General features: G+C 33.2%; 1 protein-coding gene across 1 annotated transcript in view; it reads right to left on the bottom strand.

Moving 5' to 3' along the window:
* Nucleotides 1–253: 253 nt before the first annotated feature.
* The window catches only part of NOL10 (nucleolar protein 10), a 108,102-nt gene continuing 90,602 nt past the window's right edge, over nucleotides 254–17,753 (bottom strand). The window contains exons 18-21 of the mRNA XM_051976190.1: nucleotides 17,417–17,590; nucleotides 16,898–17,145; nucleotides 7,194–7,296; nucleotides 254–2,813 (exon numbers count right to left, since the gene is read on the bottom strand). Of these exons, the coding sequence (XP_051832150.1) occupies nucleotides 2,694–2,813; nucleotides 7,194–7,296; nucleotides 16,898–17,145; nucleotides 17,417–17,590 (645 nt within the window). The 3' untranslated portion in view covers nucleotides 254–2,693. The remainder of the gene's footprint in view (nucleotides 2,814–7,193; nucleotides 7,297–16,897; nucleotides 17,146–17,416; nucleotides 17,591–17,753) is intronic.

The raw sequence follows: 17,753 nt of genomic DNA, 5'->3' as shown, positions 1-17,753 counted from the left end.
ATGTATTACCAGTCATTTTGTACAAAAGGCTTAAAGGAAATAGAAGTATGTGGACAGAAAATGGGCCAGTCTCATGTAGCTAGTGGACAGGTCAAATGCTACACTGACAGCAATAGAAATGTAAAAGACCTAGGACAGGGGATTTTTAAGCTGAGAACCTTACACACATAACAACACACTCACACACACACGCACACACACACACACACACACACACACACACAGTTTATAGATTCCAAGTTACACACACATATATAATTTCATAACTATATTTTAATATAATTGGTTTTCTTGTAATCCTGTATACTTTAAGCATTTAAAAAAATTATTTTGAAAGAAGATCCATGATAACAAGAACATTAAGAACCTCTGATAACATGGTAGAAAGCCACCAGCTTGCTGGTTGGATTCTTGAGTCAGATTTATATAATTATGATAAAGAGTATTTGTGCAGTTAGTTATCCTCTTATCCTCAAAAAGTTCACTAATATCCACTGAAGTACACTACACGGTAGGAGGAAGGGAAGGATGGAAGAGAGAAGGACTAAAACCTCAAAACTATTTTACCATTCTAATTTAGAAGTGACAGTTTTTCTTCCAAGGTTGATCTATTGTATTTCTTTTATTTGTTACTCAGGACCAAAGATAGGTTCTAGTATATCTAAAATTAAGTTCATGATGTTTAGAGTTTTTTTAATTGGGAGAAGAGAGTGTTTGAATCTCATATTGAAGAAGTCTACCACAGACAGGAAAACAGAGGGACCAGACCACTATAGGAATTGTATGTATGTGGTCTTATTTTATAAGCCTTTCCTCTACTTATCCCCACCTTTCAGAATCCTTAGCTTCGTTCAAGACTCAGCCCAAGTGCACTCTGCCCTCTCACCTGAGTGCTTCCCTTTCTAAATGTAACCTATATCTACTCAATATGTATCTTGTACCTATTGTACAGATCTATTATGTACATTCTGTTTCCCCTTTCTATTAAGAACACAATTTCTTTGAGGGAAAGCATTATTTCTACTTTTTCTTTTTATCTTCCGTGCTTAATTCAATGTATAGTTAAGTTCTTAATAAATCTTTGCTGATTATTATTTCAAAGAGGGGAGAAGGTTCAAAAAGACAATAGGATCAAGTCTGGCAGGACATTAAACCAGTTAAATATGCTATTGTAGGGTAGGCAAAAAAGATAAAAAGTGTCCAGTAGCAGAACTGAATTCTATACATCTTCTATAAGAAGAAAATTTGATGTCATTAAGCAATATTTATAGGTTTCTATCATATCTACAAACCTGTTATTAAAGCTTATAAATTAAAAGTTCAAAAGCCAAATGGGTGTTTATGAAGACACTATGCAATTTAGACTTTTTAACTTTTCATAACTTTTTTTTTTTAAGTCTTCAAACAGTGAGCAAAGGGCCAACTTGAGATGACCCTTATGAGTCTGTTACATAGGAAAGAAGAGTGACTTTTTTCTCTTGACTCTTATGGCTTATAATGAGTCTCAGTACTACCTATATGTACTGAACCATTTCATTCTTCTACTCTATTATCTCGGCAGCACCCTATTTTCATAGAAAAAATAAAACAAGTCTTTTACCAAATTTCTGACCCTGCTAAGGCTTTCTGGTTCCCTCCATATACCACTTCATTCCTCAAAAGAAGGAAAGTTACATAAGGAAGCATAACATAAAGAAAACATGAAAGAATTATAAGAGACATATCTGCACTCTTCAGTGGAAATATAGCTAGCCCTTCCTGGCTGTAATCACCAGGCCTATATACTTTAAGTCCAAACCCTACTCTGATTTCTTCCCATGTTCCTAATTTCTTTAATAAAGCAACATGAAAATAAAATACTCACCCTCAAGAAAATGTGTATGGTTAAGTATGAGTTTATGGGAAAAATAACCTGAGAAAATAAAGCAATATTTAGATAGTAAGCTAAGAGCCATAGAGGAAAGGGAACACATTTCTTATATGAAGAATATTCACCTCAATCAGTTTCTTCCAGAAAGTTCACCTTTAAGGTCCAAAGATTAGTGAAACTTCCATGTTCAAGTTAGAAAAATAATGACTTATTTCTAGATCATATGCTCTCTCTCATATAATATATTCCTTGATATTATATTTTCCTCTCAATTCTGAGGGGTCTCAACAAAACAGTAATAATAAAACCACTCCATTCTTCTCTATCTCTCCTAGATTTAAATAAACGTAATCACAAATGTATCAAAAAGTCATGTTACACAGAATGAAAAAAATTAAATCCTGAACTCAAATCTTGGCACAGAAAAAACACTTCAGGTAAATTTAGTTTTTGATGGTACACATTTCAAGAGACTTAAAAAAAAAAAAGTTGCATCAGTTTACTTGATTAAAACTCTAGTAAAGAAATAATGTTTCTTTGTGAATAACAACTTCTATAAACAATACCCTCCAAATTATATAATAACTACTTAATATATACAGATTCATATAAGTCCAAATCTCAGACTTTGGTAGAAAATGAATTGTTAAATCTTTATAGCTACAAAAGTCTCAATAATTCAAACAGGGTTTAAAAAATCCATTTTCTTTTGTCTAATATCCTGTAGTAATAGTAAAATTTCATTCCATTTCTCCCCTCCCACTCCATTGTGCACATTAAGGAATAGTTCACAATCAGCAGTTTGGGGACAGGAATTCCACAATCAATGAAATGGACGTCCTCTTCTGTGTTTAGTCTTAAGGTGTCCAGCTGAACGGCGAAGTCTTTTTCTCTCTTGTCGATGCTGCTTCTCAGCTTCTTGTTGCTTTTTCTGTTGCTCAGACTAAAAAATTTAAACAAAGAAAAGAAGAGGGAAAGTTCCAACTTTTCCTTCTAGAGTCACCCAAATCCATAGAGCCTTCTGTGCTAAAAGAAGTATTACTAAATTCTGGCTAGTTTAAATTGGTAAGGCTACATTCTACTCAGGAAAGAGCATTGTGGTGGAACACAGCAGAGGGAAAGAGATTTACATTACTAATACACACAGTACAGAGAAAGGCCCTTTAAGAGGAGTAAGAAAAGCTGTAAAAATAATACTGTATAAGGAACCAAGAGAGTGTTCTGTCTGGTCCCAGCTTTGCCACTAGTTCACCTTACGCCTTTGTGTCACTTTCCCTCTCTGATCCTCAGTTCCTTCACCTACAAAATGGCAATGGTTGGATTGGATAATTTCTCTGGTCCCCTTTCAAATTTTGATAGTCTTATCAATTGATGACTCAACTGTCCAACTATATAAGGCTAGCAGAGTGAACACATCCTGTGAATACTTTTTCTTGCATTCAAACTCTTCTTAACACTATTCTCTCTATCTCAAAACAAACCAATATTTCCCAGATCATTATCTATCTTATTTTTAAAAGCTTAAGTTTTCAAACACTTCTGCCTATTTCCATAAAATCAAATTACCCTTTAAGGAATGAAGATTTGCCCTCACTGATGATGTTCCAAAAACTGTATCATAGGCTCAGAAAGTGAGTACAGAATAATAACCCTGATATATTGTAAATTGTGGTAATATGATGGAAATAGCGTCAGGTTAAAGCAGCTGGATGGAATGGAGAAAATATAACTAACTCTTGAATCAAAGTTAAGGTCAAGAACAACTGGATTCAGATTTTTGTCTCTGACACTAGCTGTATAACAATGAATAAATTACTTAATTGAAACTCATTTTCCTCATTTGTATAAAGAGGTTCATTATACCTACAGAACCTACCTCACAGCACTATTGAAAGGCTCAAATGTGATGATGTATATGAAGTATTTTTTCAAACTTTATAATTAGTAATACTGTTATCATTAGTATTACTATGGGACATTTGAATCTTACTAACTTTATAGTAAGTCTAAACTAATTTTGTTTATATGTCAATCAGAGTTCTACTTTATTCCAAAAATTATTTCCCTATATTACATCTGCTTGATGCTTTACTGCATTTTATTCAAATTTTAGGAAAAATGAAATTATCATTAGACTTTAATACTTTCTCACCCAAAGTAAAAATTTATACTGAATTTAACTATCTCAAAAAATATAAGTGAACTGTCTAAACATGGTATTAAAAGTTACAGAAATTGGTATGTACATTATAGGGAAATCTTTTGCCTCTTATCATCCTTTCTCAACTGCCCTTCACAATAAACTCATAAAAACCTTGAGAGAAACACCACATTTCTGAATAGAGTAGTTATAGCACTGTCCTTTGTAAAGCTAATACATATTAATTTAACCAGTAGCTTATGAATAAGTGATTCAACTGGATATCACATTACTTACATCACATTACTGTAAATGCAACAGTTTATATATAATTGAAATTTTATGAAGTGACAGCTGTTTTTTAGATTCTTTTTCTTTCCATTTGCTCCCAAAAGGAGGTGAAGTTTAAATGAGACAATATCATTAATCATTCACAGTATGAGACAAAGATTTGGACAATGTGAAAATAAATAGCTAGAATGAAGTTTTTAGTCAGAAACAGGTTCTAGTTCCAGTTCTATCATTAAATATGCTGCTCTGAATGGCAGAGATCGCTTTTCTGGACCTCAGCTTCTTCTTGGGTAAAATGAGATTTAATTTTATCTCAAAGTGTGATCCAGGGACCCCTTGAGGTCTACAAGATCCTTTCAGGGGGGCTGAGGGCAAAGATATGTTTTTATAAAATTAATAGACATTTTGATTTCTAATGTGATGAATATCAATAGACAGAACCCAAAACACAAAAGCTCTCTAAAGTCCATATTGGTCTTAAATGAGTCCTAAGATAAAAAATTTAAGAACTGATGAATTAGATGGTTCCAAGATCCCTTCCACATCTGAAACTCTATAATCACAGAATCCTTTTCTCCAATGATCTGGAATGTGTTTGCTTTGTTTTCAGCTGCCAGGGAAGGGAAATTGGGGGAAGGAGGATGAAGAAGTTAATGAAAAAGAAGGGGGAGAACATGAATAACAATAGGAATGCAGCTTCACAGGAATCACATTCCCTATATAAATATATCACATTTTACTTAAATCATTTCTTTGTTTTAAAGATGTAAACTTTTTCATGAATTCTACATGGTTAATACCGTTTTAAATAAGTTTTTCATCTTTAAAATTTCTGAACAATTTAATTTCTTAGAATTTGTTGGCATTTATAAGGAATAACTAGAAGTACAATATAGATTTAATCAAAAATATAACAGGCACAAAGACTTGGCTTAGAATTCCATCTCAAATTGAAATTCAGAGAATTGCTTCCTAACCATGGGCCTGAGAAAAGTCCATGACTTTTCTCCTCTCTGAGCTTCAATATGTTCCTTTATGAAATAAAAGTTAGGACAAAATAATCTTTTTCTTAGAGCACTAAATCATGAGCCTACACACAATGGGTATTTAAAAAAATATATTGAATTCTCTTGATTTAAATGAATGCTGTGTCCAGTCAAATGCTAAGGCCAATGAAGAGAAGAACCTTTGAAAGACACCAGTAGGGGCTTTTTCTTTCTATGCTGAAATCTGTCCATACCTTCCTATACCATGTTCTTTTTGTCTATGAAATTTCCATTCATGATCAAAAATTACTTCGTTATATACAAAGTAAATTTTTTGTGATTCAAGTATTGTCATGTTTACTTTGCAAAGAAGGAAACTGAGTCTAAGTTAAGTTACTTGCCCATAAAAACACAACTCTTAAGTGGGTGGATCCAACTATTATCCCAAACATTTTCAAAAATAATCCTAACCAAGTCAGTTATTGTCTATGTCTAGTTTTGATATAATTCCATTTTTAAATTTCTGAAGTATTTTGTTGAATAAAAAGTGTCAGGAGGATATGTTATTCACTTTATCATGAAATACAAAAGATTGCTTTAGCTAGTCACTTTCTAATTTTAAGAAAAGACTTTAAGAGTCCTGGCATACACATTCACTAAGCCAAAGAACTACAAAGGAACTAACATATTAGTTTAAAATAGTTTAAATAATGAAAGGATGGTCCCTCACATAAAAGCACTGGACTGTATGGCTTTGATTTCAAAAAAATGTGTCTTGAATTTCAAATATAATGTAACAATTTTTTTTTAATGTCCAAGATTAATTATGATAAGAAAGTTAAAGTATAAGAAATAGGTAACAGATACAAGAAATCACTTTGAGTAAAAAGTAAAATTTGACTTATTTGGGGAATGCTCTCAAAGTAGACTGTTTTAACTACTTTCAATTCATAGAGTGAAAGCTATTTACTACTATTAAACTACCTGCATCTTCTCTAGGAAAAATTTCAGAAGTAAGCAAAGATAAAATTTATGAGATTGCAACTGCAAATTATTCGAGAAAAAGAAACAAAAATACAGTTAAAAAGTATTCATTGATTAATTTAAAAAAGAGTATCACCTCCAGATAGTTATTTAAAAAGCTTCACTAATTAAAAGTACAGATCAATTTAGGGCAATATTCAATATTAAAATAAAGATTTCAATATGTGAAAATAGAATACATATAGAGTTTAGACTTAGGAAGGACCTTCAACCCTCTCATTTTATACAAAAGAAAACTGAACCTAGAGGATTTAAGTGTGTTTCTTGCCAAGGTCACAGACATGGTGATTGGAAGAGCTGATTTTAGACTAATCTGGTTATACTTTATTTTTTCTTATTAATTAATCACTGTTTTGATAAAAGATATCCTTTAATCTTTAAATGACAAGGATTTTCATTTCTAAGTCGCAAATAGCAATTCAGTAATGGACAACTGCTAGTATGCTTGTTCTCTACTAGAAAAAAGAATTATGGCTAACTTCTGAATCACTCAGTCTTGTGCTACTCTCCAGGACTCCAATAATACAGGACACCTCCTTCTTTTAGTCCATGAATTCACAGTCCAAGAAAGTCTGAAAAAATGATGAAATATTTGCATAGGAAATGATATTTTACAGAAGAGAAAGAAAGCCAGGGAGATCTGGCTCCAATTTGAGGTCAAGAATATGCCAAATGATCCCAGAGGCTTGATCAATCTTTTGTGAAAGTTAAGAACATCTCACAAATCAAGTGGGAAATGTGATATATTAGCTAACTGAAACGCCTTTAGTTCTTTTAAAACACAAAAACGATAGCCCTAAAGCTATTCTCTATCTTACTTTCCTTAAAAAAAAAAAAAATTAATTAAGTCAAAATAATTTACCCTCTTTAACGTGAATGTCAACTGCTTGCTGCCAACAGTGGTATCTGATACATTCAGAGTCCCAAGTTTTGCTTCAAGCTGCAAACGATCTTCAAGGGGTTTTCTGGAAAAAAAAAAAAATTTAATGGATGAAAATTAAGGGAAAAAAATTTATGAATTAACAGGATGAAATGTAATGAAGTGAATCCAGTCCTGGAGTCAGAAGGACCTAGTCTCAAATCCAATTTCAAACATTTAACACTTACTAGCTATAAGATCCTTGGCAAATTATTTAACTTCAGCTGCTCTTCTACCTCCTCTCCCAAAAAGTACCTACACATGTCATGAACACATATGATATCCAGGATATTCCCAAAAGTTATAATTTTAAGCTATTAAAACTATTAATTCTTTAAAATACAGTAAGATTTTAGGGACACTCCATATATTTAAATCAGTAAATAGCAAAAAATGTAGATATTCTTTATACTCTAGAAATTCAATTCAAAATTTCTCAAGTGCCTCCAATCTTCAATATACTATGCTAGGTGATGAGATATAAAGGTAGTAAATGATATTACTCACTCACAAAAAACTTAGACTGGAGTCAAAAGACTATATAACTAATATAAGTAACATTAAAAAATTATGTGATAAGCACATAGACAAAAAAAATCAAACAGAATGACATAAAGGATTCAAAAGAAGGATTACTTCTATCTAGGGAAGGCAGAAAAGGTTTCATGAAAGAGAGCACCTGATTTGGGTCTTGAAGAAAATTTTTCTTTTTGAAATATTTTATTAATATTTTTGTTTATATCACAAGAGTTTCTTCTAGTATCCTTTCCCCATGCTTTCTCTCAGAGAACCATCTAAAATAATAAATTCTATTTTTAAAGGGGAAAAAATTTAACAAAATCAATCAATAAATTTCAAAATATACTGAAAAATATTAAAAACTCCTATCTCTAAGATGGAAGAGGGTATGTATTTTCATGTTTTTTTCAAGTCATGCTTGCTTTTTATAATTTTGCAACATTCACTTTTGATTGTTTTATGACAACTGTATTTTCCATTTATGTTGTCATTTTACATATTATTTTTAGCTTTTCTTACTTCATTTTGCATCAGATCATGTAAATCTCTCCAGGCTTCTCTGTATTTGTTACATTTTCCATTTTTTCACATCACAGTCACATCCCATTATATTGATGTACTATAATCTGTTTATTCCCCAATCAACAGGCATCTACTTTAGTTTCCAATTTTTGCTATTATAAAAAGAAGTGCTATAAATATTTAGGTGCATATGGGCATTTTCTCCTTATCAATGACCTCCTTAGGTTTTAAATCTAACAAAAGAATCTTTGGGCCAAAGGATATAGATATTACAATTTCTTTATTTGTAATTCCAGATTATTTTCCAAAATGGTTGTCCAATGATTAAAGCTCTACCAACAACACCCCAGTGTATTTAACATGCCATAATTCTAACATTATTCCCATTTTTTCTCATCTTTGCCAATCTGCTGAATTTGAGGCAAAACCTAAGAGCTGTTTTAATTTGTATCTCTTCAATTCTCAGTGAAATGGTGCATCCAAAGAGAATTACTTTCAACAACTAGAAATATATGCAGTATCCATTCTGTTCCTGGGTGACAGCTTACATGGATAAAGAGATAACAAAAGAATATGTTAGGAAACACTAGTCCAGTTTGGCTAGAAGGCAGTATTTGAAAGAAATAATAAGATAAAAAGCTTGAAAAGTAGGCTGGGGACAGATTATGATTGGCCTTTAATGCCTAAGGAGATCAGTTGGAGGGACAGATAACATGTTGAAAAATAAAGTACGGATCTAAAAAAATCTGAACTGCCTAAAATAACATGTCAAATATATTGAGATGAAATTTAATAAAAATAAATGCAAAGACTTAACAATGTTTCATAAAATAAACTATACAAATACAGGACTAGATTGGTATCACTAGACACCATTTTACACAAAAATGATCTTGGGATTTAGTGGGCTGCAAGCTTAATCTGGCTACCATATGGCACAGCAATCAAAAAAGCCATAAGAATATAGAGTTCATAATAAAGGGAGATAAAGAATCCTGCTTTTAGATCCCTAGTCAGACTAAATGTGGAAGACTATTTAGCTCTAGATGCTATACTTTAGGAAGGACATATGCAAAAAGGAAGTTTTAAGCCAGATATAAGGAAATATTTCTTAATAATTAGGATAGGATGGGGCAGGTAGGTGGCACAGTGGATAAAGCACCAGCCCTTGAAGTCAGGAGGCCCTGAGTTCAAATCTGGTCTCAGACACTTAACACTTCCTAACTGTGTGACCCTGGGCAAATCACTTAACTTCAACTGTCTCAGCAAAAATAATAATAATAATAGTAATAATAATAATTAGGATAGGGTGAGAAAGGAGAGGGACAGGGATTAGACAAATGATTTCAGAGGAAACTCCTACCAATGCATTTTCTCTGCAATTTATAGTCTTACAAAATTAGGGCTTTTCATAAGGGAGAGGCTGCCTAGGGAAACGGTAGGCTCTCACTATCACTGCAGATCATCAAGCAGAAGATGAATAGCAAGGAATCTCTTTTCAGTACAGATTGGGATCTCCAAAGGCCCTTCTAAAGTTTCAATGACTGACTGTATATATTTTTAGGCAATGAAGAGTCATTGAAAGATTCTACACAGGGAAGTGGTATAACAATATCTGTTCAAAGATTAGTCAGATTCAGGGCTGGATTCTTTGAGATGATAGTCTTGTTCAGCCCTGGGACCAAACATGGATCATTTGGTCCCAGTAAATCTCTCCATTTAATAAACTATTAAATTGTTCTCTTAAAAAAACAAAAAACAAAAACAAAGATTAGTCAAATAGTAATGAAATGGATGCATCAGAAAGGAGAAAAACTGGAGACAAGAAAAACAGTTCAAAAGTGATTACAACAGTCTAGGCCAGTGGCAATAAATTCTTGAATTACGATGGTGAACCAAAGATTAGAAAGGGTAAGATACGAGAGAAATTTCAGAGGCAGAGTCAACAGGACATTGCTGTTGGTAATATACACTAGCAAATGGGAATGAGACAAATTAAATATGACTGAAATTTTGAAGTCAGATGTCTGGGAAGAACTATTAACGCAACAGGAAAGTTAGAAAGGAGTTTTGGGAGAAAGATAATTGAGATTTAAGATATAGTAATTTCACTTGCAGAATCAAAGCAGGAGAGATCATGGCTGAATATATAGATTTGATAATCATGCACAAAAGTATTAGTTGAAACTAAAAAGATAAATTATGGGAAAAAAGGCTAAGAACAGAGTCTATGGGAACACCCACACTCATGGAGAAATAAGAAATATAAACTTGCAAATGAGACAGAAATAGGAGGTCACATCAGTAGAAGGAGCACCAGGAGATAGAAGCCAACAGAGGAGAACATATCAACAAAGAAGTAATGAAAAAAAATCAAGTACTGCTAGAAATTTAGAGTGGATAAGGTCTAAAAAAAGGTCTTTAAATGTGATATCTAAGTGGTCATTCATGTGTTTGAAGAGCTTCTATATTAACATATTGGGGGCAGAAATCCAAATAGAAGAGGATTGGAGTTTATGCCAGTGATTAATAATGAAATGGAATCAGCAGGAACAGGCTAATCTCTCTTAGAAGGTGGCAATGAAGGGGAAAGAAAAGATCAAACTAACAGGGAAGGAGAAGAGTCTGTAGTTTGTTTCTTTTTTAAGGAGCCCCACACAGGATGGTAAACAGTATGGTGGGGATAGTGGATGTGTTGTGCCACAGTTCCCTTTTATTGTCCTGCCTCAGTTTTCCTAAATTGTTTTGCCTCAGTTTCTCTGAACTGTTCTGCTTCAGTTCCTTGAATTGTTCTGCTTCAATCCCCTTGGTGGCAACATTATCCCTCCCTCCTAAATTTAATCCAGATAAGGAGAAAGGGAAAAAAAAAAAAAAGGAGAAAGACATCTATCTTAGACATCATGACTCCAGATCTTCCCAATTTATCATAATGTACGGTGCCTCTCCCCATTCTGTCATTGTTTTTCTTAATCCCAATTTATCAGAATTTATCTCCTATCTCTCGTTCTCAGTGCTCGGACTCTGCCCCTGCCTCATTTACCCTGATAGCTTAAGAGCCACATTATATATTATATATATTTCATGGGAACCTCACATTGGCTACTGGATGCTTTGAGACATCAGCCCTGGGGGCAACATGCTCTCTGTACAATCTCTCCTTCTCAAATAAAATATTAAAACCTCTCTAATTTCTATCTTGCCTCAGTTTCTCCAGCATTACAGATGGAATCAAGGACATAAATAGAAAAGAGTCAGATTTGGCAAGGATTAAATCCAGCTCAATCATTGCACCTGGAGAAGACTGATGAAGGAAGAAATTCTAAGGTGCAGAGGTGAGGCAACTCATGTCAGACTACTATTGAAGGAAGGGAGTTGAGGAGAGATAATTTTTAGAACAAAGAGGGTAGAAATTATTGGGAGGGAAGGGGAAAGGAGATAATGAAAGGACTGTCACATAGTCACTACAGCCCAGTTTACATTTGACAGAATAAACATGTACAGTTTCATAACTTGGCCCAAAGATCTGTTAATTTCTAAATCTTTAAAGACTTTGATGGTCACTAGTACTTAAGTTTCTATGTCTTTTGTTAATACTGATGTCTTACAAAAGAAACACTAAGACACTCAGGACAAAGAAACAAAGGAACTACAATACAAATTGTAGCCCAGCCATTATTCAATTGTTTATTCTGAATTCTTTGGAATGCAGAGAACAATGTTGATAGCTGGAACAAATTGTTAAAAAAAAAAAAATATATATATATATATAATATATATAATATATTAAACTTAAGCATTTACCATTTAGATACAATCGCTCCTAATAGTGATCCAGGACAAATCACTTAAGGCCAATGTCTCCCCCAAAACAAAAAGAAAAACCCAACAAACAAGATTTTAAATTCCCTGAAAGCAAATGATCATTGTTTTCATTTGTATCTCCAGCTTTTAACACAATTTCTGGCATATAACAGGAATTTAATAAATATTTACTTAGTGGACTGATACACAAATTTATTCAATTCCATTTCCTTGAAAAATAAAGAGTTTTACATAGTTGGGCACAACGACACAATCTTTCACTAAGTTGGTTAATGAGAAAAACTGCACTGGGCCCAAAGATAGGATGCCCAAGCTTTCATTTTCGAACTAAGGTTCCCAAAGTAGATAATACAGCAAGTATTTGCACCCAGGTCCTCTTGTCTCCTCAGCAAAAATACTCTCTTTTCAAGTTAAAACAACTGATTTGTTTGTTTGGTTTTGGAGGGGGCGGAGAAAATGAACCTGTATTTTCAACCATTTAGGAAATTCTTACAGACTTAGAGAGCTGTTTCTGAGGCATGGAAAAAATTCAGTGGCTTGTCCAGAAGCATATAACTACAAGTGTGCCAAAGAGAACCAAAACCCTGATCTCCAAGGCTGCTAGCAATCTACTCTTACATTGTCTCAACATTTACTTATAACTATTAAATATGAAGGGATAAAATAATACTTTTCTTTTATTCTTAAATACTCATATTGGAATATACAAAGTGCTTGTCAATACTCTACAAAGATGTGAAAGGCTCACAAGAGCACAAAATGAGTTTGCTTGTGCTTCTACCATGGCATTAGAAAGTATCCAGCTGTATCCTGTAGGACTGGAATTAGTCTGATTAAGTGTAACTGCAAGATGTGGACCTTGAGAATGGGGTCATCTCTTCTAATAAATATTTTCCAGGTGAATTACTTTGAATATAGTTTCCCTAATCCACATAGGAATAAACTAAACATTTATACCTTGGGAAATTTAGCTACAATTTTCAAGTAGTAATGGAGTAACATATCTTCTTCATATAATTTGGGATGTGGTTAGCATAAAGTGGTAGTTTTTTTTTTTTTTTCCTAAGCAATAATGTTGTTAAGAAGCACTTTTATTTTACTTTTCATCTTCAAAGTTCTTTAGAAACCAAATAATTAATCCTTTCAACATCCCTGAGACAGAGGTATTTATCCTTTACAGATGGGTAATGGGGTAGGGGAAAGAAGTGGTAGATATTAAATGATTTGCCTCGGGCCACATAGAGATTCAAGTCTAAAGCCAGAATTGAATTTGAGAATTTCTGGTTTTCAAACCAGAGCGAGACTTTACCTGATTATAAATGATCTGTACTAGGAATTTTTTCTAATCATGTTCATACATGATGAAAGGAATGAGAATGAATTTTTCCTTTTTCCTTCCTTCCTTCCTCCCTCCCTCCCTTCCTTCCTTCTTATCCCTTCCTTCCTTCCTTCCTTCTTATCTCTTCCTTCCTTCCTTCTTTCCTCCCTCCTTCCTTTCCTTCCTTTCCTCCCTCCCTCTCTCCCTCCCTCCCTCCTTCCTTCCTTCCTTCCTTCCTTCCTTTCTTCATTCCTTCCTTCCTTGTAAGGTCATGGTCAGAAATGTGATTGTAGCACAGAAGTAAATTATGTTTGCCTAAGTAATGTCTGCAATCTTTATATTTTTTTTAGGATTATACTCTACTCATATCATAGGAGCTGTGAGTAAATATGGAGCTACTGAGACTAAATGTTCCACAAAAAAATAAATTTGTGAGAATTAAGATTTTTCAACTAAATGTTTATAAAATGACTATCTTTCAAGAATGACCTTATTTCTTCTATGATCAGGTATTTAAATTCAGGTTTCTTTTTCAATGTGCTTTCAATAAACACTTGTAAAAACTTGTTTCGTCTGGGTAACTTGGAAAGGCAAGCTAAATTTCAGAATGAAGTATGGCAAGAGATCAGACACTGACAGGGACTATGTACTGAGATTTCTACATTAAAGAAAGTTCCACTTCTCTCTCTTTGAAAGTCAACTTTGAATGTGGCTGGTAACCAGCAATTTCTAAAGCATAACTGCATGAGTGCCATTTCAGTCAGAGGCAATTAAGAATATGAACAGATGTAGAAGCTGTAAAAATCTAAAGACATTTGAAAATATTCAATTTTAATAGAATAAAGAAATCAGTTACGACAAGGGGAGAAAAATTGCTACTGTGCAGCTTTCCCAGAACTTAGGGCCTAAAATAGGCTTAACAGTATACCTGTACCATTCCATAATTCACTTGAAAGCATACTAGGAAAAAAATATAATTTAAATGCTGTATTAGAGAAAGTACAGTTATATTTGAATTTAGACAACTGTCTAAAAAGAGGCTAAAATGATTAGAAGTGCTTAGTAAGATAACAAGTATTTGGAGAAAAGGCTCTAAATTATGAGAAAGGACATATTACTGGGTAAAAAAAAAATAGAATGAGAATAAATCAAAGAAGAAAAAATTAAGGTTATATCTGAAGATCTTTACTTTTTTTTTTTTTTTTTTTAATTAAGAAAAGAGTCAACAGCTATTTGTTAGGAATGTTTTGAGTATAGACTTACTATTTATAAGGAGTTGATTCACTTGTAAAACAGAATATTTAGATGATCTTTCATACACTTGTGATTCATACTATACTTGTGCCCTCTCTTCCAAGACTGTCATGATATAGGAAATAGAAGGGATTTGGACTATTTAAGTCATAACACTCCTAGTGACCAACCTTTTGGAATTCAAGTTCTTCATAAAGGGGTAGGCTGATCTTCAAACAGGAGCTGTGGCCTAATGCCAGACCCATATTTAAAGACTTTCTAGCTTAGCTGATGTCTGTTAGGTCTTTTCCTCCACTGACATACATAGCCTTTGGAAGACCAGGGTTCTTTCTTCTGCACAACAGGGACAAGAGGTGGGGCTTTTATTAAAACATTCTTTTTTATTGCCGTATGTACCTATTACAGTTAATATCTATGCATTTTTTAAAGACATTAACATCCTAAATCAACGTGATCAGTTATGCAACCCACCCTTCAAATCTTGGTTTCCTATGACAACACGGAGTCTGGAAACACCTGCTTTCACATAGTCCTATTGAAAGTTTACTTGAGAAAATAACGGGTAGAGCCCAAAGCAAACCATTTTCAGTAGTTCTAAAAGGTGTAATTTTTAAACTTTTAGTGTCTGGCTAAGTCAGGTAAAAAATGCAATTTAGCAGATGAATTCAATCCATAGAATAAATATATCACTGCCAAAGAAATAGGGGCTTAAAAAAAAGTAATGTTAGATTATAGAAAAATTTATAGTTACTAAAGTAGAAAAGGGATTAAATAGGCCTTTTAACTTACTTAAACTTAAAATGAGCTTTCTATTTACTACTGAGGTTTACAAACATGGAATGCTTCTGAGATATGAGAAACAAAGTGAGAAACTTAAAAAATGCAGTTTTTACAAAGAAATCACTTTATCTTAAGAGGATCTATTTTATCTTCACTTAATCTTGTCTTTGTTCAGATATTTGAAACATGAATGCATATAGTGTTTTAGGGAAGATATATTATTCCTTTCAAATGGCTGAAGATGAAAAGTTGAACAAGTGCCAAACTAAAATAATTTAAATGATAGTGGAAGATGAAGTAGGCATTAACAAGGTATACATCAATTATCACTCCTATTATGCAGCCTATAATCCTAGCTTTACATCTTTAACCTTAATTAGTCTTAATCTTCTTTTACCTTCTAACTCTGTTGTCTTCCTCAAATCTTCAAACTCTTATCCAAAAGTTCATTCTTGTATGTGAAGAATTTATTCTATTTCAAATCTGTCCTATGAATACTTTGCTTCCAATGAGAGATGAAACCTAACATTTTACAAGCTACATATAATTTGGAATTGGATTAACTAAGAGAATCTCATTCTCTTTACTTAACCTCATATCAACTGGAACTGACATGAATAATCAAATAACGCCACTGATTTAAATTTAATTTATATTTGTTGATGATCAAGTCATTATAAAATTTCTAATATCCTTAGAAGAAATAGTAAAGATTATGGTCCCAATAAAAAACATGATTACTTTCTACAGAAAGTATAGGATTAGTTAGCTCCTAAATTACTATGTTCTGTCTCTAGGATATCATATAAGTGACTTTATGCAGACTACTCTCTGCATAAACAAATGAAAGAGAGAACTTGGAGCAAGAGAGAAAGAGAGTGAAAGCAAGGAGAGATAGAGAGAGACACAGAGAGAGAGAGAGAGACAGAGAGACAAGAAAAAAAGCACTTATTTATTTCATAATTGAATATTTCATATAGAAGAGAAACAAGATATATTCTAATTGGTGTCAGAGGAGTGACTAGAACTAGATGGTAGGGAAAGGAAACCGTAAGTCTCAACATAAGGAGGAATTTTGTAAAAATTAGAAAGGACTTCTGGTGAGGTAATGAGAGTCCCTTATAACTGGTAGTGTTCAAGCAGAGGCAAGATGAAGACTTGGTTGGGAATAAAGTTTTGAGTAAGGACCAGACAAGAGAATTTCTACCATCCTTTCCAACTTTTAAGTATCCATAAATTAGGCTTCTGAGATTTTAAAACATTTTAATATCTTGTGTTTTAATGTTTCCTGAGTTTTTTGATAAAGGACATTTGGCCTCTACCATACACATATGCACATGGAATAAATACTATTCAAGGGGACTGAATAGGCAATGTGCCAACTGCAAAACATTTGGAGCCCTCACCACAAGTCAACCCATATGTTACTTACTTCATTAGCTTCTGCTTTTTTGCAGAATCCTTGAAGCTTCTGAATTCCTCCCCTGCTTTGATCTCAAAAAACTGGGGCTTCAGCACTGTTTGCTGATCCTCCTTAAACCTTTCCTGCCACCTCAGTTTTTCCTCTTGGCGGAGAAGTTTGCGCTGTTTCCTGACCTCTTCAACCCAGTCTTTTTCATCATCTGAAGTCTCAGAACTTTCTGCATCACTTGGTTTTCCTTCCGGTTCTTCCTCCTCTTCCTGAAGACAGAAATAGTTAGAGGCACCACTTTTTCCCTGAAATAGGAACTAGTTCTTTTTTTAATTAGCATTTGCCCAATTAGAATATGTGACAATTTCTACTATGCCCAATTTTAAGAGAATGCTATATTAAATAAAATATGCCAAATAAAACAGAACTGTGTAAAATAAATTATTTCTCAGCCAGCTATAGTTCCTACTTGTTCTATAGCTTAATTGTATAAAAATTCTTTTTTCTTCAAAAAAAAAATTGAAATAATAGGTACATTACTTGTTCAAGGAATTCCTGTTGCTCTAAGAGTTTTAGTTTCTTTTTTCTTTTTTCACTTAGTTTCGAAACAAGTGGATTCAGAAGCCTAAATTCTTCACTCTGTTCGTCCACCTGGAAATCAGGGTTCTCAAACATAACTTTGAATCGATCATCACTGAGAATGTTTGGCAATTTCTGTGAAAGAGAAAGAGAGAAGTGACAGGTACATTTTAATTCAGTTTTAGAAAAATATGGAGCTGGACAAAATCACTTATAACAATTTTAATTATAATTTTTAATGATAACATGACAAAAAGCTGCACATGGCCAACATTACTTAATTACCAAACTTCTTTAG

The sequence above is a fragment of the Antechinus flavipes genome, chromosome 2, assembly GCF_016432865.1.
Source record: "Antechinus flavipes isolate AdamAnt ecotype Samford, QLD, Australia chromosome 2, AdamAnt_v2, whole genome shotgun sequence".
Taxonomy (NCBI): Eukaryota; Metazoa; Chordata; class Mammalia; order Dasyuromorphia; family Dasyuridae; genus Antechinus; species Antechinus flavipes.
Note: the sequence above shows the minus strand (reverse complement) of the source record. Positions and strands in the feature narration are given on the sequence as shown.